General features: G+C 38.9%; 1 protein-coding gene across 2 annotated transcripts in view; it reads right to left on the bottom strand.

The window, feature by feature from the left end:
* Positions 1-26,766, bottom strand: part of LOC132225132 (vascular endothelial growth factor receptor kdr-like) — a 388,352-nt gene that overhangs the window by 173,968 nt on the left and 187,618 nt on the right. For both annotated transcript variants that reach the window (XM_059680383.1, XM_059680382.1), the window contains exon 11: positions 3,542-3,692. In XM_059680383.1, the coding sequence (XP_059536366.1) occupies positions 3,542-3,692 (151 nt within the window). The remainder of the gene's footprint in view (positions 1-3,541; positions 3,693-26,766) is intronic.

Raw genomic sequence — 26,766 nt, 5'->3', positions numbered from 1 at the left:
GCCTATCTAAGGAGGTGACATTTGAACAGAGTCCTACAAGAAATCAAATATGAGTCATAAAGATTGTCACAAAGATTTCTGAGGAAGACAATTACAGATGAAGGGTAGAAAAAATGTAAAGGTCCTGAGCTAGCAACATGCCTGACACATCAGAGGAGCAAGGATTCCTGTGTGGCTAAAAGTCCATGAGCATAAGAGTAAGTATTATTGTTATTAATCTATACCCACTTTTCTAGGCTGATATAGAATATGAAGCCCTATAAAATTCTCCTTCACTGATGTCTCCTCCTGAATGAATTTTCTTACTCTGAACCTTAAGCAAAGAGAAGAGGTTTATGAGAGTTCTGGGGAGCTGTTGATCAGCCAAGATATCCAGAAAAGAAGATTACTACAGGGAATGATAATGTACTACACTTATACTAAGCAAAACTGCAATTCCATTCAAGCACTGCCAGCTTGTGTGGCTTCTTATAGCTCACTTCCCCTTTTCTGAGACTTAGTTTAACAGTTGTCACAACTGTTAAATGGAGCTAATATTAGTTACATTGTGGACTTATTTGGAGATCTTAATAAGCATTTGAAATGTTCTGTAAGTATAGACTGTACACAAAGTTTCAAAGACAATATGACAAAATACTGAAAATATCTCATTTATATTTTATATTGATTGGTTGTGAAATGACAATATTTTTATATATTGGGTTAAATACAGCATTAAAAGTTTGCTTTTTTACTTTGTATAATGCAGCTACTAGAAAATTCAAAGTTACATATGTGGCTTAGACTGGTAGACAGTCTACAAGTAGACTGGTAGACTGGTTATGCATTATATTTCTGTTGTATAACTGCATAGCTGGCTCCTATTGTTTAAGTCTGAGGTTAAGTATTTTTCCCTCATAAAATCTTTGTTTTCTAAAATATGTCGTGTTTTTTTTTATTCAAAGTAGGTCCTGCCCCCTTATACTCCTTTTTTGTCATTTGTGTGCAATCAAGATTTGAATCTCTAAGAAAACTCATGATATGGCTACTATTTGCTCCATTCAATTTTCATATAAATGTGAGAAATATGGACCAGTATGGTTTCTAAAATAGAGGAGGTACTCAATAAATGTTTACTTAATGAAAACTTTGTTGAGAGACACTTGGAAAAGGCATTTTCTTTTTTAAAAATATATTTTTATTGATTTTGTACTGGGCTGCATATCGGGGCACGCTGTACTGTCTGTTCCTGGAACAGACAGATAGGAAGGTACTGACATCAGGTCAGGCCTTGAGATATGGTCTCATGGTCCCTCCTCAATATACTGTGCTCTCTGTTCCTGGAAAACATAGATAGGAAGGTGATAATGCCATACTGTGTCTGGAACAAATTGTGTAAACAAGGCTTTGTAACTTTGTAGTTTTTGCAAATAAATAGGCTGTAACGCTTGCAGTCATTGCTGCAATTCAGCCTTTGCTTTGGCGGAGTGCTGGGACTGCAGACAGCTGGCCAGCTTAATAAAGGTTCCTAAATTTAAATTCTGAGTCGGTGGTCTATCTAGCTGAGCCAACCCATAACAATTTCAGAGAGGAAGGGAGAGATAGAAACATCAATGATGAGAGAGAATCATTGATAAGCTGCCTCCTGTACACCCTGGGGACTGAGCCAGCAACCTAGGCATATACCCTGGCTGGGAATCGAATCCTGACCTCCTGGTTCATAGGTGGATGCTCAACCACTGAGACACACTAGCCGGGTGGAAAAGGCATTTTATCAGGGGAAGTATTCACTATATCCTCCTCTTTTCTTCCAAATAGAAAGGTGCAACAACAAAAAAAGTAACTGGATTTACTGCATCTCAGCTAAGTGAGAACAATGGAAGTCACTTGGGAATTATAGAATGTCAGAGCAAGGAAAGGCAGCAGGGCAGAACCAAAGTAAGTAAGTGGCTAGGACCACTGTTATTCTCCCCATCCAAAAATCTTATCCTGGTGCCTACTGAGAAGAGAAAAGTATGCTCTCCAAGTACCTATGTGTGGGCAGGAAGCAACTGAGTGGAGCTTGCTTATAAGAGCTGGCTGAAAAGTACCTGTGAGACATAGACTGCCAGCACTTCTATTTGAAGATCTAGGCCTTGGTTTGATAACTAGGTCCCCTTAATTTCCCTTAAAACCAAGGCCACATCTTAATGCTCTGGGCCTTCCAAATTGGATTTCCTAGACATTCCTGTTCAGAGTTTAAATATCCCCTAGTGATACCCCTAATTCATTACCATGTTCCTAAAACTCAACCTTTAGCACAGTGCAGCAGTGAGTTAATAAGATGAACTCCCCTGGTCAGCTAATATGTCATCCTTCAGACAACAACAGAAACCTGAGTGGACTGTCCTCCCCACTCTTTCAGAGTTATGGCAAAGCAGAGAGTTTGTCATATATGTCAAGCCTGTAGGGAGGTTTTGTGGTAGGAGATGGATGAGCATTAATGAAGTTTTCTTAAATACGGACTATTCTGGGACTTAGGGGAAATCACTTCACTTCTCTAAATTTTCCGTTTATTTTTTCTAATTTTTAAAAATTTATTTATTGATTTTTTTTTTAGAGAGAAAGAGATGAAGAGAGACACACATAGAGAGAAACATCAGTTTGTTGTTTCACTTAGTTGTGCGTTCATTGGTTGCTTATTTTATGTGCCCTGACTGGAGATCAAATCCACAACCTTGGCATATTGAGACAACACTCTAACTAGCTGAGGTATCCTGGCCAGTATCTTTTTTCTAATTCTTATAGGGGCTACCGGTGACTCATTGTCCCAGAGGTGACTGAAACAGACACTTTGAAATAGAGTTTATTGCCACAGAGCAAAAATCAAAGTATCTAATATGTTCCAAGCATATGATAAGGCTTTTATAAATGGAAGCTCTTAAGAGGTAAGAGTCAGGATGCCTGGCTCTCTTTGTGACATCTCTCTTGACTTCTGTGTTGTGTCAAGTGAGCCATTTATCTCCCTAAGCCTCCATATCTCCATTTGTTACTGGGGAAGAAGAATCTCTGTCCTACCTTCTACACTAGAGTCACAGAAGGCTAAATGAGTGTGCTGTGATCTAAAAATTCTACTTGCTAACATATTTTCCCATTGTGGTATTATTAATTCAATCAGGTTTATAATGTAAACAGTTCTCAAACCAGTGAGACATGTCCACTTTTTAACTCCATTACTGATTTTTTTCCATGCAATGACAAATATTTGGAAACCTGCCCTATTCTATTTCTCTTCCACTTAAATCTTCAATCACAATCTAAATTTCTCAGGCCTGTGAACCATAACAATTACTTCAACCTCTAATTTGAGGCTGTGACATTGGCCAAAACCTGGTGTTTGGTGGCTATTGGAGTACTACCTCTTCTTTTAGAATCCAGGCCCCATTCCAAGATCACTGACAGCACCTGTGATATCATATGGAAGAGAAAATCTTCTGGTAAGTTCTTAAGACTGCCAGTCCTTTGTGCCTGCAACAGTAAACCTCTACACCATGCCGGATCCTTTGGCCTACAAGTCACTTACAGATCATCTTTCTGGCTGCAAGGCTCCCAAGCCCACATAAAGGAGGGCACAGGCAGGCCACTTGCTGTACAGCGAAGGATGTTCTCACTGCCTAGGAGTATTGGCTGAATGTTCTTCAAATCTGTATCCTTCTCGTAGATCTTGGGTTTTTCTGGACAAGAGGAGAAAATGACAGAGATTAAGGTCCCACATCAGGGTTGATATTTTAGCTGTACTACCATTACAGGAATCCCAATGGTTAGAATGTTGAAATATTTCTACATCAGTTTTAAAATACTTGCTACCCCTAGCTTTCTAAGAGCCCTCTCCTCACTACCTATCCTGGTCCCTCCCCATGAATAGACCCTTCCCCCATGTCATCCCCATGACCCAGCAACTCAAAGGTTAATATCTGATGCAACAGAGACATCTAACATTCCATGCTTGCACTAAAGCATGACCTGGTTGGTAAATCCTGTGCCCTACTTGTGATTATTTTTAATATTTCACCTCTTGTAGGCACAATAGAGCCCTGTTGAAGAGAAGTAAATCCAAGGCTCCAAGTGGCAGAAGGTGTGGATTTCAAAATAGTATTTTGGATTGGTAGTTTACTAAAGGCAGGACTGACATCAGGTTCACCTCTGCACCCTGGGCACAAAGTCAGTGCCTAAGAGTTATATGTTGAACTTAATTGCAAAAGCTAACAGTAGGCTTTTTTTATTTTCAGTAACATTTATTATTTGTCTTTGGATTTAAGACAACCAACAACAATAATAGAGTTCTGCATGATTTGCAGGAATCTCATTTCTGGGTTCCCTACCTATATATCCAACTGCTTGCTTTACTTCTCTAGTTGAAAGATAATAGTAATAACATCAATGCTACTAATACTACTAATAATTAACTGAACTAGGTGCAAGGCATTGCTTGGAGCACTTTATGCAAATGAATTCATTTAATCCTCACCCTGTGAGGTTGATATTGTGTTTATCCCTACTCACAGATACAGAAATTAAAATGTTAAGTAGTTTTCAGAAAGTCACTCAGCTAGTAACTGGAAGAGCTGGGTTATGAACTCTGGTAGTCTAGCTCTAAAGCCTTCTCTATCCTATAAACATCACAAACTCAATATTTCTAATAATAATAATAAATATCAAGCATATATAGCACTTACCAAGTCTTAGGAACTGCTTTTAAATGCTTTTTATAGATAGTATCTCATTTAACTTCATAACATCCCACTAGGAATACACTTCTGTTAGCCCTATTTTACAGATTAATAAACTGAGATGCAGAGAGATGAAGTAACTTGCCCAAGGTTGGTAGAGTGAGCAATTAAACCTAGATAATATGACTCAAGCACTCAGGTTTATAAACACTACACTGTGCCTCCATCCAAATATAAAAATCATTTCGCCTTCACCCCTATTCATTGTAATTTCAGTAATCTTTTCAGTCACCTCAGTCAGAAACCCATATATCATACTTGAACTCTCATTCTCCCTTACTTCCACATTCCACCAACCACTACAAGAACAGAAACTCAGTAACAGCTGAAACTCTTATCAGTGTTTCTCCCCACTTTACCTCCTTATTTTAGTACAGTCAGTGCTAGATGCATTGTAAGGGCTCAATAAATTCATGTTTAAAAGTGTTAGTCCAGAGTCCTGTGTCATGTGATAGAGCAAAATTCCACTCTGCTTTCCAATGTTGCTGTCTCTAAAGTTGCTGCAAGATCCTCAAGTCTTATAAAAAGTGGGGATATGGTTTGGTAGTTTGAGCATTTCTATTTAAAACTAATCTGAGTTGTGCTTCTTCCTAGAAAATGTAAGAGTTAACTGACAGGCCTTTACTACATTCACAACAAAAAATTTTCAACATGATGGGTTGGAGGGCAGACTAAGCAGGTTTCTTTCAGCCTTGTCTAATGCTTTTTTTTCCTGGGGATTATAAACACGAACTGTTGCCCACTGATTCTCCCTTGGCAATCTGCCTCCAATTTTTCTCCTGCTCTCTCCTTCTCCCCTCCTAGGACTGACCAACTTTAGCTTGTAGTCCAAGATCAGCACTATCTTTCCTTCCCTGCTTCTTGTGGCTGTTACATCAAACTCTAAAAGGGTTCTCACCTTCTTTACACATCTTTTGATGAGAGTGGAATAACTGGAAAGTTGGCTCTTTTAGCCTGTGAAACACCAAATTCAAGGAAAAGAACTGCGAATATAAATGTGTGTCTCTGGCTGAGAGTAATACTGCCCTTGAACCTGTGGTCCTCACAATGACTACCTCTAGCAATAGAATGTCTATTCCTGGCTCCATATGGAGTCAGTCCCACCTCCCCTTCACACAATTTCCTTGTTCTACTCCCTTTCCTTTGTTTGAAGCAAGTAAAATAAGGACAGTCACAGGATTTCCTCTGATAAATTAATTTTAGGATCAACATGTATTTTCCCCATTTTCCATGATCTCAGAGATTTTTCTTCTTCATTGAGCATAATCTTGGCTCTAGTATTAAGGAATGAAGGAATATATGACTGACATGTCAAAAACAGGGTTGGGGTCTTTGTCTTTCAATGCTGAATGGGGTAATAGACCTATTTCCTTTCCAAAGGATTGTGGGAATAATTAATAATATTTGCTTTTGGTTGATGTTTCATGAAAAATAAATACACCTGAGAATGAAAGGATGAATGGATATATGAAATAAAAATCAAGCTGAACCCAAAGAGTACAGGTGGAGAATTAAGTCTAGCAGGGCTAGTATCACTCTTTAAAGCTCTGGAACATTTAAATTCATATAGCCACTGATTGAAAACACTAGGACAGGTGTATCTTCTCCCAATCATAATTCTAAGTCCCTTTATCATAAACACATCTAGAGTTGCAGGCATACTCATCTTAGAACAGGACAAGTATGCTTAGGTCACTGTCACCTTGAGTCAGTGTCTTCCCCTCTTGAACTTCAGTTACCCAATCTGTAAGACCAGGAGTGGACTGAATTTTAATAGTTTTTTTTTCTTAAATAGGATTTTTTGTGGCTGTTTGAGTCTACAAGATTCTTAACTCATTCAATAAGTATGTCTTGAGTGCCTCATGGGTGCTATAAACCCTCGTGGGTTTAATCATCTCAAGTAATGTGTAATGACTATCAGGTAGTGAATAAGGCACTGCTTGTACAACAATATTGTTACAAAAGTATTTTTATTCCTCAGAGTTCTTGGCTATCCTAAGAATGTCTTCTAGAGCTTCAGGCAGACAGTGGAAGCTCAGGACCAAATACCTACTCTTTTCACAGCCATGGGATCCATTGTTTTAAATGTATTTACAGCCACATGAGAGTGACAACAGTCCCATTTCCGACCATTGTTTTATGGTTCAGCTGAATCACAAACATGTCAAGAAGGCCCCAAATGACTCAGAAGGCTAGTTCTTATATAATAATTCCAAATATACATATTATTTAATTATGTCCTTCAAATTTGGTTGGGTAAACCATCATGGTTGGCACTTGGTAGCCCAGAAAGCCACCACTGATTGCTTAAGCTAATTCTAGTTACAGTTTCTTTTGGAATTAAAAATAACTAAGTTGGGGCAAGTTGTCTCAAGATTCCACAGAGCTGAGCATTTTAAGAATGCCCACCCACTTTCTTTAGTCATAGAAATATTTTCAAATAGTGACATCATTGAGTGAGCCTAGAATGGTAATAAATAGTATTTAAATGTGCAAAGAGTCATGGAAAAGATCCCAACAGCAATTTCTTATGCCAGCCTGAGCACCACAATTCCAATAAAGAAGTAAGCTAATTGTGCATTATTATGTGTATTGCAGGGTTGAGTGAGAAGAGTTGTTTTAAAAAGTATATTTGAGAAGCTTTCTATTTAGATCAGAAAAAAAAAAAATAAGATTGAGCAGTAGTCAAATGGCAGACAACTTGAACTATCTGGCCAGAATTGACTTCTGAAGAGAGAAGAAAAGTTACATTTATGGGGTGCCAGCCTGTAATGTACTAGACACTTTGTTCATAATACAAGAGGTTGCTGCTTACATAGGGCTTACTCTATGCCAGGTATTTTAATGCAGTAACTTATTCAGTCCTCATAGCAACCCTTAGAAATAGGTATTGTTTTCTTTATTTAAAAGAAAAGGTAAACTGGCACTCTAAGTTAAAAGATATTCCCAAAGTGACATGGCTATGAACCAGTGAAGCAGAATTCTGTCAAACTCCAAAACTGTGTGAAGCTCCATGTATTATGCCATGCTTTCATTCTCAGAGACCAGAGAGATTTCTGGTCCAACTACTATGTGCCAGGGCCCTGTGATAAGGCTTTACATATATCATCTTGTTTATTCCTTAAAATTCCATTTGGTAGTTGGTTTTATCCACATTTAAGACAAGGAAAACAAGCTCAAAATATTGATGGATTGACAAAGGCCATACAGCTAGTGACTGAGCTAGGATTTGGATTTAAGAGTTGTGTAACTCCAAGGCCAGGACCCTGTCCTCTGGTAACTATGGTCACATTCCCCAGCATTCTCTTAGCTATGGCAAGAGCTCCCCAGTGAAATTATCTTTATTTCTGGAGTCTATGGCAAGACCTCTGACACACTCCAAGAAACTTTACAGAAAATTTATTAGAAAGGCTTAGAAAGTGGACTGAGATGCCCTAGAATGTGCTCACCAAGTATGTTGTTTCCCCAAATCTTAGACAGTGATGGAAAGTGTTTCTTTTCTAGTCTTATCAAGGCACTTCTGGTGCCTATTGGAAAGGCAGGGGTTCCCAGAAAAGCCACTGGAAAGAACCTCATAGATCATGTTCAAAATACCCAGTAGAGTTTTCCATGTTTGAGAAACACCCCATTGGGGTTTTCCATGTTTAAGAAATTTCCCATTGGAGCTTTCCATGTTTGAGAGCATGGCCTTTGGAAGCATTGCATAGGTTAAAATCTTAGCTCTGCCCCTTGCCTGCTCTGAGACCTTGTGCAAGTGTCTTAACCTCTCTATGCCTCAATCTCATCTTTAAAATGGGATAACAACAGTTCCTACATCTCATGATTTTTATGAAGAAGAGGGACAAAAATCATATTTCAAAATAGTCATGAGGATAAAGTCAGACCACGTGCCCAAAAGTACTTTACAGATTGGTCTGGACGCTTGCCTAGTGAAGAGAAACTGCTGAGATTAATGATGCTACTCAGGTTCAGAACCCTAAGAGGATAGATTGTGTTGCTTCTGCTTCACATGTCTAGAAAGGCAATTCCTGAAAGCAATTTTAAAACTTCAAACTGATAGGAGTAGCTAGGATTTTCTTAAAATTACAGGGGCCCCAACAAAAGGGTTCAAGATTTAATCATCTCAAGTAATGTGTAATTAAGAAAACAGAAATGGCCTTTCTCTGAATTGAAAATAAAACACTCACTCTTACAGTAATTATCTGTGCCCTTCATCTAACCATCATAAGCAGTCACCTGTCCCAAGTACATAGGTCAGTGTGAATTTACAACACTCCTAAAATCCTTGTAATTTCCCAAGTGATTAAAGCACTAGGAACATTTTGTTGTTATGATATTTGGTCTTTGACCCTGGTTCCATATATGAAGCTGATGATCCTGAATACCTTGGAATTTCCTGGGTGATAGGAGTGCCTTTTGTTTTAATCAGGAAACTCTGGGTGGGCTCTTTGATGGCTCAAAGATGGGGGCTGCTCAACAAAAAGACCAACCCATCATTAGAAGCTTGGAATTTCCAGCCTCAACCCCCACACTCCAGAGAGGGGTAAAGGGCTGCAAATACATAAAATTGATCATTCCTACATAAAAATCCTACTAATATTGGGCTCAAAGAGCTTCCAAGTTGGTGAGCACATATCTATATGAAGGGAAGGTGAAACATCCCAACTCCACAGGTATCCTCCCTCATCTTTCTCTATGTATCTTTCTATCTTGCTGTTCATCTGCATCCTTCATCATATCCCTTAATAAACTGGCAAATGCAAGTAAGTGTTTTCCTGACTTCTGTGAGCCACTCTAGAAAATTAATCAAACCTAAGAAGGGCGTCATGGGAAAATCCAATGTGTAGCCCAGTCAGACAAAAGTTATGGGTAATTTGGAGACTTGTGATTGACACCTGAAGTGGGAGCTTCCTTATGAGACTGAGCTCTTAAACTGTGGGACCTGATGCTATTTCCAAGTGGATAGTGTCAGATTGTGGTAAATTGTAGGACATTCAGCTGGTGTCACAGAATTGCTTGGTGGGGGAAGAACACCCACACATCTGGTGTCAGAAGTGTTGTGAGACTAACAGTAGTGTGAGAGTAAAGGAAACACACAGTAGGGAAAGTTGGGTTTTCCCAATTCAGCTAACTAGGTTAGTTATGGACTGTAAGAATCACAGTTCTAAATTGGTGAGACAGCTATTCAGAACTGGAACACATGAGTCTGGGCTCTTTCCAGATTCTTCCATTAGCAAGCTGAGTGACCTTGGCCAATTTCTTCATCATTCCCAACTTTAACATAAGGCTGCTAGAAACAGAAACAGAGTCATAGATAAAGAGTACAAACTGATGCTTGCCATAGGGTAATTGGATGATGGCATGGGTAAAAAAAATTGAAAGGGATAAGAGATACAAATTCTAGTTATAAAGAAAATAAGTCACTGCAATGTAATGTACATCACAGGGAATATTATATATATGGCTAAAATGCTAAGTATCCAACCATCTGACCTGTTGCAATGACCACGCAGCAATGACCACCAGGGGGCAGATGCTCAATGCAGAAGCTACAGAGCTGCAGTGACTTGGCAGCAGAGATTCTTTGGTGATGCACCCCAAAGCCAGAGAGGAGGGAGCCAAATTCCTGGTGAGCCGCGTGATTCCACCTTTGGCTGTGGGTTATGTTGTTGCTGGGGCACTGTCGGCCCTGAATCTGGTTTACTGCAAACTTGCATTTGCATTCCACACCTTGTACGATAGCAACTTTGCAGAGTGCCCTCTCACACTCCAGGACCTCTGGGAGGGTGTTGGAGAGAGCAGGTTTTGGCCTGATCCCCACAGTCAGGCTAAGGGACCCCACCTGCCAGAGGCACCGCTCACTCCACAGATCCTGGGGAGAGACTGCAGGAGGTTGGCTCTAGGGTGTGGCTGGCTTGTCTCGCCCAGTCCTGCCCCACTGGCCACCTTCTAATTATCTATGAATCTGTTCCTATTTTGTTTGTTCTTTTATTGTGTTCTTTAAATTCCACGTATAAGTAAAATCATATGCTATTTGTCTTTCTCTGCTGTATTTCACTTAGCATAGTACCTTCTAGGTGGAGGGTAGGGGGGGCAAAAAAGGTCAATAGGGGAAAAAGAGGAACATATGTAATACTTTCAATAATACAGATTTTAAAAAAAAACTTTGAGGTCCATCCATGTCACAAATGGTAAGATTTCATTCTTTTTTATTGCTGAGTAATATTCTATTTTACTCAGGCAAGAGAGACAAAAGAAAAAATAAATGAAAGGGACTACATCAAAATAAAAAGGTTTTTTATAGCAATAAAAACCATCAATAAAATAAATAGGCAACTTCATGGGAGAAGATATTCGCCAATGATATAGCCAATAAAGGGTTTATATCCAAAACTTATAAAGAAATTATGCAACTCAACACCAAAACAAAACACACACACACACACACACACACACACACACACACACACACTAACAACAAACAATCCAATTAAAAATGAGCAGAAAACTTGAATATGCCTTCTCTGACACTTCTCCAGAGGGGGCATATGGATGGCTAATAGACATATGAAAAGATGCTCAATGTCACAAATCATTAGAGAAATGCAAATTAAAATCACATTGAGATATCACTTCACACCTGTCAGAATGGCTATCATAAATAAATCAACAAACAATAATTATTGGCAAGGATGTGGAGAAAAAAGAACCCTTGTGCACCATTAGTGGGATTGTAAGGTGGTGCAGTCATAATGGAAAGCAGTATGGAGGTTCCTCAAAAAACTTAAAAATAGAACTACCTTATTACACAGCAATTCCACTTCTGGATATATATTCAAGGAAATCCAAAACACTAATTTGTAAAGATATATGCACCCCTATGTTCATTGCAGTATTATTTACAATAGCCAAGATATGAACGCAACCCTTTGCTCATCAATAGGCATATGGAAATATCAGGGAGATTTCTTTGTAAAGTATACGACTGTCTAGCCACTGTGCTATACATTGGAAACAAATACAAAATAATAGTGAATGTAAACTATAATTGAAAAATAAATTTAAAAATAAAACATGCATTTCAAGTGTCATAAGAAAAGATAATTTTTCATTTTTTGCTCAGTATTTTTACATAGTTAAAAATAATTTTTCTAAAGCAGTATGTTTCTAGAGAAATGTTATTATTTGACAGGAAAAAATAAAAAAATACATGAGTATGTTATACAATTTTAAAAATAGATGAGGGAACAAAGACAATGTAGTACATATATGAAATGCAATTTTACTTGGCCATAAAAAGAAATGAATTTTTTTGAGTGATGGAAAGAAGAGTCCTGTTATTTCTGCTGCCTCTATTTCTCCCAAGCAATGGGAGGAAGGAGAAAGAGACAGAGGAAGAGAGAGAGAATTTTAAAAACTAGCCAAGACACACAGTTAGGATTTTTTGACAAAATCCCTATACCCTTATTCCCCTGTCTCCTCATCTTCTCTACCTACTTTCAGGGTGATAGAAATAGGTTTTATGAATTTTTTAGCATGCAATACCTAGCAGGGGATTCCAAAGGTCTGCCTGAGAGGTAAGGCTCTGAGTCACAAGTACACATGGATTCTGTCTACTGTTCAAGGAGAAAACAGGTGCTCACTTGTTCAGAATTAGCCCCCTTGACCCAGGCCTTCCCACAAAGCTCCTCTCAGCATTCATCCACTTGGCTGACTGATTCCTTTGGCTCCATTTGAACTCAAAAGAATCATCTTACCAAGGTGTGAGTGACAGCTGCTTGTATCTCTCTAGCTAAGAAAGGACACTGAAAGGAACAGGAACAGCTTTGGAAAAGCTAAACTGATAATTCCAGAGGCCTGCCTGGCCCCACCCTTTTCTTCAGACTTCCCAATGACCCACAAAACATTTTGACACTAGTTAGGTGCAGGGAACAAAGAACTGAGAGATGGGAAGGGACAGTGGAACTGTTAGGCTTCTTGAACTTGACCTAGATGTCAATGTGTCCTAAATAACTCATAAGGAGGAGAGGGAAAGAGGACTGACACAATGATGGATTTTATTTAGTTTTATATAGTGTTTATGTTCTATGATAATTTTGTTGTTGTTTTGTTTTAAGTTGATATACACTATTTTATTAGTTTTGTTTATTTGTTGTTGTTTATATCCACATATAATTGACTTGTTTCACTTAGCACAATATCCTCAAGGTTCATCCATGTTGTCATAGGGAGCAATATTTCATCTTTTTTATGGGTGAGTAGTATTTCATTGTGTGTGTCTATATACATATATACACTCATTATTTATATAAAGCATATTATAACATATATTATATACATGTGCTCTATATATTTATATCATATTTTTATATATTTTCATATATCACATCTTTTTAAATTTATTCATCCATTGAGGACACTTAGGTTGTTTTCATATCTTGGATATTGTAAATAATGTTGCAGTGAACATAGGTGTAAATATATCTTTCTGAATTAGTATTCTTATTTTCTTTGGATAAACACCTAGTAGTGGATTTCTTGGATCATGTGGTAGTTCTATTCTTAATTTTTTGAGGAACCTCCATATTGTTTTCCATAGTGCCTTCACCAATTTATATTCCAAGAGCTCACGAGGGTTCCATCTTCCCCACATCCTAGCTAACATTTGTTATCTTATCTTTATGATAATAGACATTCTGACAGTTGTGAGATAATTTTTCACTGTGGTTTTGATTTGCATTTCCCTGACAATTAGTGATGTTGAACATCGTTTTATGTACCTGTTGGCCATCTGTGTGTCTTCCTTGGAAAAATGTCTTTTCAAATCCTCTTCCCATTTTTCAACTGGATTGTTTGTTTTGATGTTGTTTTTATTGAGTTACATGAGTTTTTATATATTTTTTATATTAACCCTTTATCAGATATATGATTTTCAAATATATTCTCCCATTTGGGAGACTGTTTTTAAAAAATTTTTAAATTGGTTTTAGAGAGAGAAGAAGGGAGAGGGAGAGAGAGATAGAAACATGGATGTGAGAGAAACCTCAAGTTGCTGCCTCTTACACACCCCCACTGGGGATTGAGCCTGAAGCCTGGGAATGTGCCCCGACCAGGAATCGAACCAGCAACCTCCAGATGCAAGGGATAATGTTCAACCAACTGAGCCACACCATCCAGGCCAATAGATTGTCTTTTCACTTTGTTGATTATTTGCTTCATTGTGCGGAAGCTTTTTTGTTCGGTGTTGCCATGTTTATTTATTTATTTTCTTAAATTTATCTGTATTTTTGAAGGTATTACATATGTCCTCATTTTAACCCATTGAACCCCTCAACCCTGCTCCTGTCCCCCTGGGCCTTCACCACACTATTGTCTGTGTCCATGGGTTATGCATACATGCATATAAGTTCTTTGATTAATCTCTCCCCACCCATCTCCACCTTCATTTTCTCTCTGAAATTAGTCAATCTGTTGCATTCTTCTATGCCTCTGGATCTATTTTGTTCTTTAGATTCCACATATGAGTGAAATCACGTAATACTTGTCTTTCCTGAAGAGTATTATGCTAAGTGAAATAAGTCAGTCAGAGAAAGACAAGTCATATTTCTTGCTTTTGTTTCTCTTGCTTTTGGAGTCAGGTCCAAAAAAAGCATTGCCAAGATCAATGTCAAAGAGCTTATCTTCTATTTTTTCTTCTAGGAGTTTTATGGTTTCAGGTCTTACATTGAAGTCTTTAATACATTTTGAGTTAATTTTGTAATATGGTCTAAGATAAGTAGTCCAGTTTCAGTCTTTTGCATGTAGCTGTCCAGTTTTCTCAATACCATTTATTTAAGACAGTCCTTTCCCCATTGTATATTCTTGCTTCCATTGTATAAATTAATTAACCATATATGTGTGGGTCTATTTCTGGGCTCTGCATTCTCTTCCACTGATTTGTGTGTCTATTATTATGACAATACCATACTGTTTGATTACTAAGCTTTCTAATATATTTTGAAATATGTTTTATTGTTTAAAAGGCACAATTCTTCCTTATATTTAGCCAGAAACTGATTCCCTTCAATTTTTATTATCTGCCTTTCAGAATCACACAAGATAGGTACAGTTTAATTTTTGTAGGTTAGAAATACCCTAGAGCAGTGGTTCTCAACCTTCCTAATGCTGCGACCCATTAATACAGTTCCTCATGGTGTGGTGACCCCCAATTTCATTGTTACAAATTGAACATAATTAAAGCATAGTGATTAATCACAAAAACAATATATAATTATATATGTGTTTTCCGATGGTCTTAGGCAACCCCTGTGAAAGGGTCATTCAACCCCCAAAGGGGTCGCTACCCACAGGTTGAGAACCACTGCCCTAGAGCGATATGAACCAAGATGGTGGCATAGGTAAACATGGTACCTGCAATCTTCCACAACCACATCAAAATTAAAACTAAAATACAGGACAACTACCATTCAGAACCACCTGAAATCTGGCTGAATGGAAGTCCTACAACTAGATAATTAAATAAAAAAGCACACTGAGAAAGGTAGGAAGGACAGAGGCACAGAAACGGCTGGTCCGACAACCATATGTGGCAGACTTTTAAATCAGGAAGGATGTCTTGACTTCCATGAGGAGCAAGGTGTCCCAGTCCCACACCAGGTTCCTCAGCCCAGGGTTCCAATGCTGGGAAGAGAGGTTCCCATAACCTTGGGCTGTAAAAACCAGTAGGAATTGTGGCTGAGTGACATGGAGGCTGCTGGAGTCCCAGGTAATTACTCTTAAAGGACCGGTGCAGGGACTTACTCAGACTCACTACCTCTGAGCTCCAGTGCAGGAGAAGCAGATTGAAAAATTTCAGAGGCATACGAGGAGGAACTAAATTGAAGGCATCAGGGGAAGAATGTAGGGGCAGCTTTCTCCTAGAAAAAGTGCTCATAGATGTCATTGTTCCTATGCTGAGACTTCTCCCACCACAGAGCTGACTGTAAGGTGCCATATCTGAATACCCATTAACCTGGCCCATACTGTTCACCTCACCCTGGTGATTCCCTGAGACCCCACCCAATTTGCAGCCACACCCAAGTTGTTTACGGTAACTTTTCCATGTGAATGGCTTATTCTAGATTAGGCTTAACATTTTCTTAAAATCTTTCAAACAAGTAACAGATGGACTCAGTGTGTCTCATGCCCAGCTCTAACAGCAGCCTGCCTTGGTTCAGAGTTTGGCCTCTCCTTGGCACTTCCTAGCCCAACACAAGTAGCAGGCATCTGCAAATCGCTCTGTAGCTTGTGCCAGGTGACCCCAGGCAGGCACAGGCAGTGACTATCTTTGCACCTCCCAAGAGTCCCCAGAGTCAGTACACCTGGTTGACAGATTCAGACCATGCCATATTACAAATCTACAATACCACAAGTGAAATACTCAAGGAGCAGACTTGGTGAGCACCAAAGCCTCACTGAAGCAAGCCCTAGTCCATAGGATGTCTACTTCACAGCAGCTCTTCTTCTGTGGTCACAGCTGGTTCTCACAGCCAATTGGCCTAGAGGTCACCTCCTCCCAGTGACACCAACAGCAACCAAGGCTCAACTACAAGACTGTGCACACAGCCTACATAGGGGCCCACCTAGAGTGCCCAGTTCAGGTGACTGGGGAGGCTGAGCTACTGGGCCCTACAGGACACCTATTATACAAGGCCATTCTACCAATTCCAGGAGACATAGCAGCTCTACCTAATACATAGACAAAAACACAAAGAAGCAGCCAAAATGTATAGACAAAGACACATGTCACAATTTGAAGAACAGAAATTTCCAGAAAAAAGAACTAAATTAAATTAAAGCAAGAAAACTACTAAAGAGTTTAAAACAATAGTTATAAGGATGCTCAAGGAACTTAATGAGAGCTTCAAAGATCTTAATGATAATTTCAAGGATCTTAGTGAAGACTTCAAAGGACCACTTAGAATGAAGGAAGGATACACTAACTGAAATGAATAATTTACAGGGAACCAACAGTAGAGTAGAAGACACTGAGAATCAAATCAGCGATTTGGAATATGAGGAAGCAAAAAACACCCAGCCAGAAGAGCAAAAAGAAAAAAAGAATCCAAAAATATGAAGATAGTGTAAGGAGCTTCTTGGACAATTTCAAGCTTACCAACTTTCGCATCATGGTGGGGGGCCGGAAGGAGAAGAGAGAGATCAAGATATAGAAAACCAATTTGAAGAAATTCTAAGAACAGAAAAAAAGGCCTTTCTTTTTCTTCTCTGTAGCCTTCAACAATTTATGAGAAGCACATGATGATTAAACCCCAAGATTGTTAGCTCCTCTGGTTCAGACAACCCCTCAGTTTAGGGACAAGATAAGCTACTGTCAAGGGTACATTCTTACATACATATCCCTCCCCACCTGCTGGTTTTACAACTCAGAGATAATTAGTAGAAAGTTCCCTTCTGCTCTCCCCTTCAAACAGGCTGCTTTTGAACTCTTCATAACTTTTGCTCTAAGAATGTTTTACACGCTTCGGAAAAATACTGATAAGACACCTCCCTAAGACAACTGCCTGGATTGTCTTCTGAAGAACTAACAAAAACAACCCTTCTGATATCTGCTCAATTTCACCTAGCAACAGCAGCTGCTCAAAAAAAAAAAAAAAAACCCTCCCTTCTTTGTCTAAAGCTTTAAAAGGAAGAGCAGCTTTTTATTTTCTTTGCCTTTGTATTGATTAGCAATGCACTGGCCCTTTCCTTTTGGGGAAATTTTTTACAGCCTGCATCTTAGGCCAAATAAAAACCCAAATAGAAATACAGTAATGACAGAAAGCTTCCCCTATCTGCTGAAAGAAATAGATTTACAAGTCCAGGAAGCACAGAGTCCCAAATAAGATGAACTTAAGAGGCCCACATCAAGACACATCATAATTAAAATGCCAAAAGTTAAAGACAAAGAGATAATCTTAGAAGCAGCAAGAGAATTAACTACAAGGGAGCACCCATATAACTGTCAGCTGATTTCTCAACAGAAACTTTGCAGGCCAGAAGGGAGTGGTGAGAAATATTGAAAGTAGATAGAGAAAATGGTGGCCAAATAGGCAGATGTGCCATTCACCTTGTCCCGGAGCCAAACTGGAAAAGCAACTAAATCGGAGAACATCCACCAGGAATTAACAAATTAGACACAGTTTAGGAGGAAACAATTTAAAATAAGGACGGGCAGTGGACACCTGGAGAACAGTAGGAATGGGCATCTGGGCTTGAGAGGGACAGACAACCAGAGGCCAAGAGGGTAAGGAGAAAGCTGTATTGCATCAAAGCCCTGTACCTTGGCAACAGGTGTAACATCCAACTGTGGAAAGGAAAAGCCACAGGGCTGCTGGCACCCGGGAAATCTGGACCTAATACCACAGCCATGAAAGCCTGCACCATGAAAGGCAGCCTAAAGGCAAGCCGAAAGGCAGCCAGAACAGCAGGTGCTGGGGGGAGAGAAACACGCAGTTTTGTGGTTGTTGTTTTGGTTTTGTTTTGTTTTGTCTTTGCTTCCCCCACCCCACCCCACCCTACCCCCCCACCCCCCGCTAAACCCAGAACATGGGACTTTTGACTTGCAAACACTCACCCAAGGCTTCAGCTCAGGGAGAGAGACACAGACTCGAGGTGCCTGAGGAGAGGCTGGGAAGGGAAGCAGGGCAGGGAGACGTGGCCAGAACTCCTGCATTGGGACATTCTTAAGCTTCCAAACCTAAGCTGCCATTTCTCTCCAGAAGAGCTATCCCCTCCCAGTGGCCCTAAGGCAGGTAATACAGCCTGCCACACCCTGCCTGCATTTTGAGCTTTACAAAGGAAACAAAGTCAGAGGCCAAATTTACAAGTCTGAATAGGCCCAAAGAGCCCTCAGTGACTATATTGGAAGAGGGGCTGCTCTGACCCACTATTCTGGGAACCAGATTGATAAAAACTCCAGGTTGCCAGCTAGCCCCATCGGTCTCCACACGAGGGTCTCTGACCAACCAAGGGCAGAGTAATATTTTGGGACACTCATGAAGGAGAAGCTCTCGGTCAGGAAAAACAACAACAACAACTCATTTTACTCCCTGAAAGCAAAACAGCACAACCCCAGAGGCTTGAATGATTAAGACTGACAGCTAGCAGACAGGCAAAGAGGGCAGATTGGCCCCACCTGTTTGCAGCCAAGGCCTGTGGAGACAGACACAAAGAGAGGACCTGTGGATCCTTTGGAGCTTCAAGCAGGGTGCTGAAACCCAGATGACAGTGGCTGAGAGTGGACAGTACCTAACTACCTAACAGAAATCCTAGAATTAGCAGACAGAACAGAAGAGAGGGGTACTAAGCCTGCTCATATAGGGCATTAAAACTAGGCTGAAGGAAATGACACTTCACTTTTTTATTTTTATTATTTTAAATTATTATTATTTTTTCTTTTTTTTTAACTTTTTTTTGCACCTTTTTCTTCCTCACATCTCTTTATTTCCTCCTGTTTTTCTTCTTCTTTCTCCAGTTTAAGTTTTATATTTCCTTTATTTTTTCAACTTTTTAAAAAAATTATCTTCTTTTATAGTTTAAAGTGTTAATTGGGAAAAATAAAACTGTTACACTCTACTGAGCTGAATCTAAAAAAAAAAATTATCTTCTTTATCTGCTTTATTGATGTGTTATTATTCTAGTCTCTGTTGGTTTATTCATATATCTAATTTCTTCTTCCCTGCTCCTACTCCATTTTCACGTATCTTTCCTTTCTCTTCACTACTCATTTTTTCTCTCTTCTACTGCTCTTTTCTTCTCATAATTTTTAACTTGTTTCACTTCCTAAATTTAGTCCTACCTGCTTTCTCCTCTATTCTATTAAAAAAAAGAAGAAAATATTTTCTAATTTTTATTTTTTAAATACATTTTTATTGATTTCAGAGAGGGAGGGAGAGGGAGAGAGAGAGAGAGAGAAACATCAATGATGAGAGAGAATCATTGACTGGCTGCCTTCTGCATGCCCCCAACTGGGGATCAAGCCTGCAACCCAGGCATGTGCCCTTGACCAGATTCGAACCTGGGACCCTTCATTCTGCAGGATGATGCTCTATCCATTGAGCCAAACCAGCTAGGGCTAATTTATTTTTATTTTTTTCTTCTTGTCATCTCATTTCTTTTCTCCCTCTTCTATTCTGAACCATGATCCTTCCCCTATTTATCCAATTCCTCAACCTTATTTTCTCTATTTAAGCTCTGCTTCTACAGATGCTGCACCCCCCTCCCTTTTTTCTGGGTGTTTTTTGTTTTGTTTTTTTGGCTTCTTGGTTTATATGTTTTGGATTGTTGTTGTGTTTTCTCCCCATAGTTTTTCTTTCTTTTTTTCTCACTATCATTCTTGTTCTCCTTTCTCTTCCCTAATTCACTTTTCTCTGGTGGTTACTTTTATTAGGGTTATAGGACCCTTGTGTACATTCGTGTTCTGTTCCTTCTGTGTCATGTTTTTTGTGTTGTATTTTGTGCTGTTCAGTCAGTGCCTCCACAATGGTTGGCACGACATGGTAGGAAGTGACCCACATAATCAGACACCCTGAGAGGCTACTCCATCCACAAATGGGACACTAACATTCAAAACCCAACTATAGAAGGAGAACCCAAATATTTCAAGTAGGGTGTCTCCCTAGAACTCCCAGAGCAGGAGACCTGAGACACTGTGACACTAGAGCCCACAAAATATCCACTACATAAGAGCAATTCAAAAAATCTGAGTGGCATAGTAATTTGATCTAATACATAGAAACAATTACAAAGAAACAGCAAAAATGTGAGAGAAAGAAACAATCTCCAAATTAAAGAAAATGAGGAATTATCACAAAAGGAACTAAATAAAATAGAGGCAAGCAATTTGTCAGAGAAAGAATTCAGAGTAATGGTTACAAGGATGCTCAAATGGCTGGATGAGAAATTCACCAACATGTGTAAGAATCAAGAGAGGAAATGAAGAATGACATACATGCAATAAAGAACACAATGAAAGGTTTCAACAGTGGACTAGAAGAAGCTGAGGACCAAATCAACAAGTTAGAACCCAAGTATGAAAAAACATCCACTCAGAGCAGCAACTGGAAAAAAAAATTTAAAAAGCAGTAAGAGAGTCTAAGAGAGTGCTTAGAAACACTAAATGAAACAACATCCACATAATATGGATGTCAGAGGAGAGGAAGCTGAGCAAAGAATAGAAAACCTGTATGAAGAAATAACGACAGAAAAATTCCCAAACTTGGAGAAGAGAAATGTAACACAAGTCCAAGAAGCACAGACAGGCCCTACGTAGTTTGGCTCAGTGCATAGAGCGTCGGCCTGCGGACTGGAAAATCCCGGGTTCGATTCCTGTCAAGAGTATGTACCTCAATTGCGGGCACATCCCCAGTGGGTGGTGTGCATGAGGCAGCTGATCTATGTTTCTCTCTCATCAATGTTTCTAACTCTCTATCCTTCTCCCTTCCTCTCTGTAAAAAATCAATAAAATATATTTTTTTAAAAAGAAGCACAGACAGTCCCAAATAAGATGAACCCAAAAGACCGACACATCATAATAAAACTTGCAAACATCAACGACAAAGTAAGAATATTAAAGGCTGCCAGAGAGAGACAGAGTGTCACCTACAAGAGATCTCCCATTAGACTATCAACTGATTTCTCAACAGAAACATATCAGGCCAGAAGGTAATGGAATAAAGTATACAAAGTGATGCAAAGCAAGAAAATGAATCCAAGAATATTCAATCAAGCAAGGCTGTCATTCAAAATTAAAGGAGAATTCAGGAGTATTACAGACAAAAAAAAAAAAGAAAAAAAAGGCTGAGGTATTTTTACCACCAAGCCAGCAATTCAAGAAATGTTAAAGGGACTGTTGTAAAAAGGAGAAATATAAAGGGAGATTGGAACACAGGCATAAAGAATGAAAATGGCAACAAACAAGTACCTATCAATAATAACCTTAAACGTAAGTGGATTAAATGCTCCAATCAAAAGACATAGGGTGGCTGAATAGATAAGAAAACATGATCCATATATATGCTGTCTACAAGAGACCAACCTGAGAACAAATGACTCACACAGACTGAAAGTGAGGGGATGGAAAACATTCCTCAGGCAAATGGAAATGAAAAAAAAAAAAGTTAGGGTAGCAATACTTTTATCTAACAAAATTGACCTCAAAGTGAAGGCCATAACAAGAGATAAAGAAGGCCACGTCAGAATACTAAAGGTATTGATTCAACAAGAGGATATAATTCTGGAAAACATATATGCACCCAATACAGGAGCACACAAATACATAAAAATTTTCTGGAAGATATAAAAGGGGACATAGACAGCAATAAAATCATAGTAGGGGACTTTAATAGCCCATTGACATCACTGGATAAATCCTCTAGACAAAAAAAATCAGTAAAGAAACAGCAATCCTAAATGACTCACTAGATCAGATGGAGTTAATTGACATCTTCAGAACATTTGACCCCAAAATTAGGAAATATACATTCTTCTCAAGTGAAAATGGAACATTTTCAAAGATAGCCCACATATTAGGATACAGGTTAAGTCTCTACAAATTCAAGAAGATTGATATTATATCAAGCATCTTTTCAGATCACAGTGGTATAAAATTAGAAATCAACTACAATGAAAACAATTAAAAAGATTCAAACACATGGAGGCAAAATACCATGCTATTAAACAATGAATGGGCTACCAAAGAGATCAAAGAAGAAATAAAAAAAAAATCTTGGAAACAAATGAAAATGTAAACACAACAATCCAAAATCTATGTGACAGTGAAAGCAGTCCTGAGAGGTAAGTTTATAGCACTACCGGCCTACCTCAAAAAAAAAAAAAAAAAATAGGAATAAGTTATGCAACCCTACAACTTAAAGAACTAGAATGAGAGAAACATGAAAAACCCAGAGTAAGTATAAGGAAGGAAGTAATAAAGATCAGAGCAGAAATGAATGACATAGAGACAAAAAAGAAAAGATCAATAGAACCAAGAGCTGGTTCTTTGAAAGGATAAACAAGATCGATGAGCCTCTAGCCAGGCTCACCAAGAAACAAAGAGAGAGGGCTCAAATAAACAAAATTAGAAATGAAAGGTGAAATTACAACTGACCCCACAGAAATACAAAGGATTGTAAAAAAAATACTATGAATAACTATTCCAACAAACTTGACAAACTAGAGAAATGGACATATTCCTACAAAGATGCAATCTTCCAGAATTCAATCAAGAAGAATTAGAAAGCCTAAATAGGCCAATAACTACCAATGAAATTGAAGATGTAATCAAACAACTTACAGCAAACAAAAGCCCTGGTCTGGACAGCTTCACAGGCGAGTTTTACCAAACATTTAAAGAAGAACTAACACCTATCCTCCTCAGACTATTCCAAAAATTCAAGAGGAAGGAACAATTTCAAACTCTTTCTATGAAACCAGCATTACCCTAATTGCAAAACCAGATAAAGATACTACAAAGAAAGAGAATTACAGGCCAATATTCCTGATATACATAGATGCTAAAATCCTCAACAAAATATTAGCCAATCACATCCAAAATTACATTAAAAAGATCATACACCATGAGCAAATGGGAATTATTCTGGGATGCAAGGCAGGTACAATATTTGCAAATCAATAATTATAATACAAACAGAAGAACATAAACAAATTGAAATATGATCAAATCAATTAATGTGGAAAAAGTATTTGAGAAAATCCAACACTCTTTTTTGATAAAAACTCTCAGCAAACTAGGAAAGATGGGTCAGACCTCAACATGACACAGCCTTATATGACAAGCATATAGACATCAACATACTCAATGGACAAATACTAATACCATTCTCCTAAAAACAGGACCAAGACAGGATGCCCACTTTCACCAAATCTATTTGACATAGTATTAGAAGTACTAACCATAGAGATCAGACAGAAGAAGAAATAAAAGGTGTCCAAATTGGAAAAGAAGAAGTAAAACTGTCATTATTCTCAGATACCATGATATTATACGTAGAATACCCTAAAGCAAGCCTGTCAAACTCCCGGCCCTAAAGACTCCATAAAAAAAAACACAAAAAAAACTATTAGATTTAATAAATGAATTCAGCAACGTAGCAGGATACAAAATGAACACCCAGAAATATATGGCAGATTTCTACTGTAATAACAAACTCACAGAAAGAGAAACTTAAAAAAAAACACACCCATTTACTATTGAAACAACAACAAAAATGAAGATACCTAGGGATAAACTTAACTAAGGAGGTAAAAGACCTGTAGTCAGAGAACTACAGGACATTGAAAAAATGGATAGAGGAAGATATAAACAAGGGTAGGATACAAACAATGGATTGGTAGAATCATCATCATTAAAATGTCCATACTACCCAAAGTAATCCTCATTAAAATACCAATGCTATATTTTAAAGACCTAAAACAAATGATCCAAAAATTTATATGGAGTAAAAAGAAACCCTGAATAGCCACAGTAATTCTGAGAAAGAAGAGCAAAGTTGGAGGGTTCGAAATAACAGATATCAAGTTATATTATAAAGCTACTGTTCTCAAAATTTCCTGCTACTGGCACAAGAACAAACATGTAAACTAATGGAACAGAACAGAGAACTCAGAAATTGACCCACACCATTATGCTCAATTAATATTTAACATAGGAGCAAAAACATACAATGGAAGCAAGACAGTCTCTTTAATAAATGGTGTTGGGAATATTGTATGGACACATGAAAAAAATGAAACTAGACCACCATCTTAAACCATACACAAATATAAACTCAAAACAGATAAAAGACTAATGTAAGACAGGAAGCCATTGAAAACTTAGAAGAATCCTTAGGCAGCAAAATATCAGACATATCTTTTAGCAATATGTTAACTGATATATCTCCTAGGACAATGGAAACTAAGGAGAAAATAAACAAATTGAACTACATCAAAATAAAAAGCTCTGCACAGGGAGAAACTAAGATGGCGGCATAGGGAAACACTGAAATTGCTGCCTCCTACAACAACTTCAAAACACAATAAAAAGACAAAACGGACATCATCCAGAACTTACAGGAAGGCTGGCGGAGTGGAAATTCTACAACTAGAAGGAAAGAGAAAAGCACATTGAGGGTCAGGAGCTGCGGAAGTAAAGTGCAAAGGTACGGAGGCTCGAGCGTGCGCGGAAAGGGGCTGGTACCTGAGGATGCAGCTGTCTTTTTGAATCGGGAGGGAGTCACAAGCTCCCAACTGCTCTGAACTCCGGTTCCGGGAAGTCTCTGGAGACCCAGGACTCATACGGGGAGAAACTGGACTGTCTGGCAGCGGGCAGAACTCGGAACTTGAGGGCGGCTTTCTCTCAGAGGTGCTTGCAGCAATTAAATTATAAGGACACTGAGACGCACGTGGTCCCTTAGGGCAGGGCTGAGAATCTGCCATAGTTCCTTGCTCCGCCCTTTGATTCCCTGAGACCCCGCCCCACCAAGGCTGCAGCAGAGGCTTTTGCATATGAATGCCCTGGCCCTTTGCAACCTGAGAATTACCTAACAAACTGCAGCTGGGCCACAGACCCAGAGCTTCCAAGAGAAGGCCCAAGGCCCCACAGCAGCTTGCATTGCTTCAGAGCTGGGCCTCATCAGGGCACCTCCAAACTCCAAAAAAGGAAGGGGAATCTGCAGTTCTCTTCATAGCTCCTGCTGGGTAACCTCCAAGAGCCAGTGTACCCAGTGGTCAGAGGGGGACCATCTGGATTACAACTCCTCAGATCCATAAGGGACACACTCAGGGGGAAGACTCAGTGAGCACCAAAGCCCCACTGAAGCAAGTCTTGCCCCAGAAGGGTGTCTTCAGCACAGAAGTTCTCCCACTGCAGACACAGCCGATTCTCACTACCAATTGGCCTGGAGGTCAATTCCTCCCAGTGATCCTACAACAATCAAGGCATAACTACAACAAGACTGTGCACAAAGCCCACAAGGGGGTGCACCAGGAGTGTCCACCTCAGGTAACTGGGGAGGCTGAGCCACTGGGCCCTACAGGACACCTAGCACACAAAGCCACTCTACCAACACAGGGAAACATAAAAAATGTGGAGACAAAGAAACAGGTCACAAATGACAGAAATGGAGGAAAGCAAATGACTGGATATAGAGTTCAAAACCACGTTTATAAGGTTTTTCAAGAATTTTATGGAAACCGCCTATAAATTTAGTGAGACCCTCAAGAAATCTAGTGAGACCCTCAAGGATATGAAAAAGGACCGACTAGAAATTAAGCATACACTGACTGAAATAAAGAATAATATACAGAGATCCAACAGCAGACAAGAGGATCCCAAGAATCAAGTCAAAGATTTAAAATACAAAGAAACAAAAAATACCCAACCGAAAAAGAAAAAAGAAAAAAGATTCCAAAAATATGAAGATAGTGTAAGGAGCCTCTGGGACAACTTCAAGCGTACCAAAATCAGAATTATAGGGATGCCAGAAGAAGAGAGAGGGCAAAATATTGAAAACCTATTTGAAGAAATAATGACAGAAAACTTCCCCTACCTGGTGAAAGAAATAGACTTACAAGTCCAGGAAGTGCAGAGAACCCCAAACAAAAGGAACCCAAAGAGGACCACACTAAGACACATCATAATTAAAATTCCAAGAGCAAAAGACAAAGAGAGAATCTTAAAAGCAGCAAGAGAAAGAAAGTCAGTTACCTACAAGGGAGTACCCATACAACTGTCAGCTGATTTCTCAACAGAAACCATGCAGGCCAGAAGAGAGTGGCAAGAAATATTCAAAGTGATGAATAGCAAGAACCTACAACCAAGATTACTTTATCCAGCAAAGCTATCATTCAGAATAGAAGGTCAGATAAAGACCTTCACAGATAAGAAAAAGCTAAAGGAGTTCATTACCACTAAACCAGCATTATATGAAATGCTGAAAGGTATTCTTTAAGAAGAGGAAGAAGAAAAAGGAACTCTTAC

Source organism: Myotis daubentonii, chromosome X (genome assembly GCF_963259705.1).
Source record: "Myotis daubentonii chromosome X, mMyoDau2.1, whole genome shotgun sequence".
In the NCBI taxonomy this organism is placed as follows: domain Eukaryota; kingdom Metazoa; phylum Chordata; class Mammalia; order Chiroptera; family Vespertilionidae; genus Myotis; species Myotis daubentonii.
This window is presented reverse-complemented; position numbering and strand designations above follow the sequence as displayed.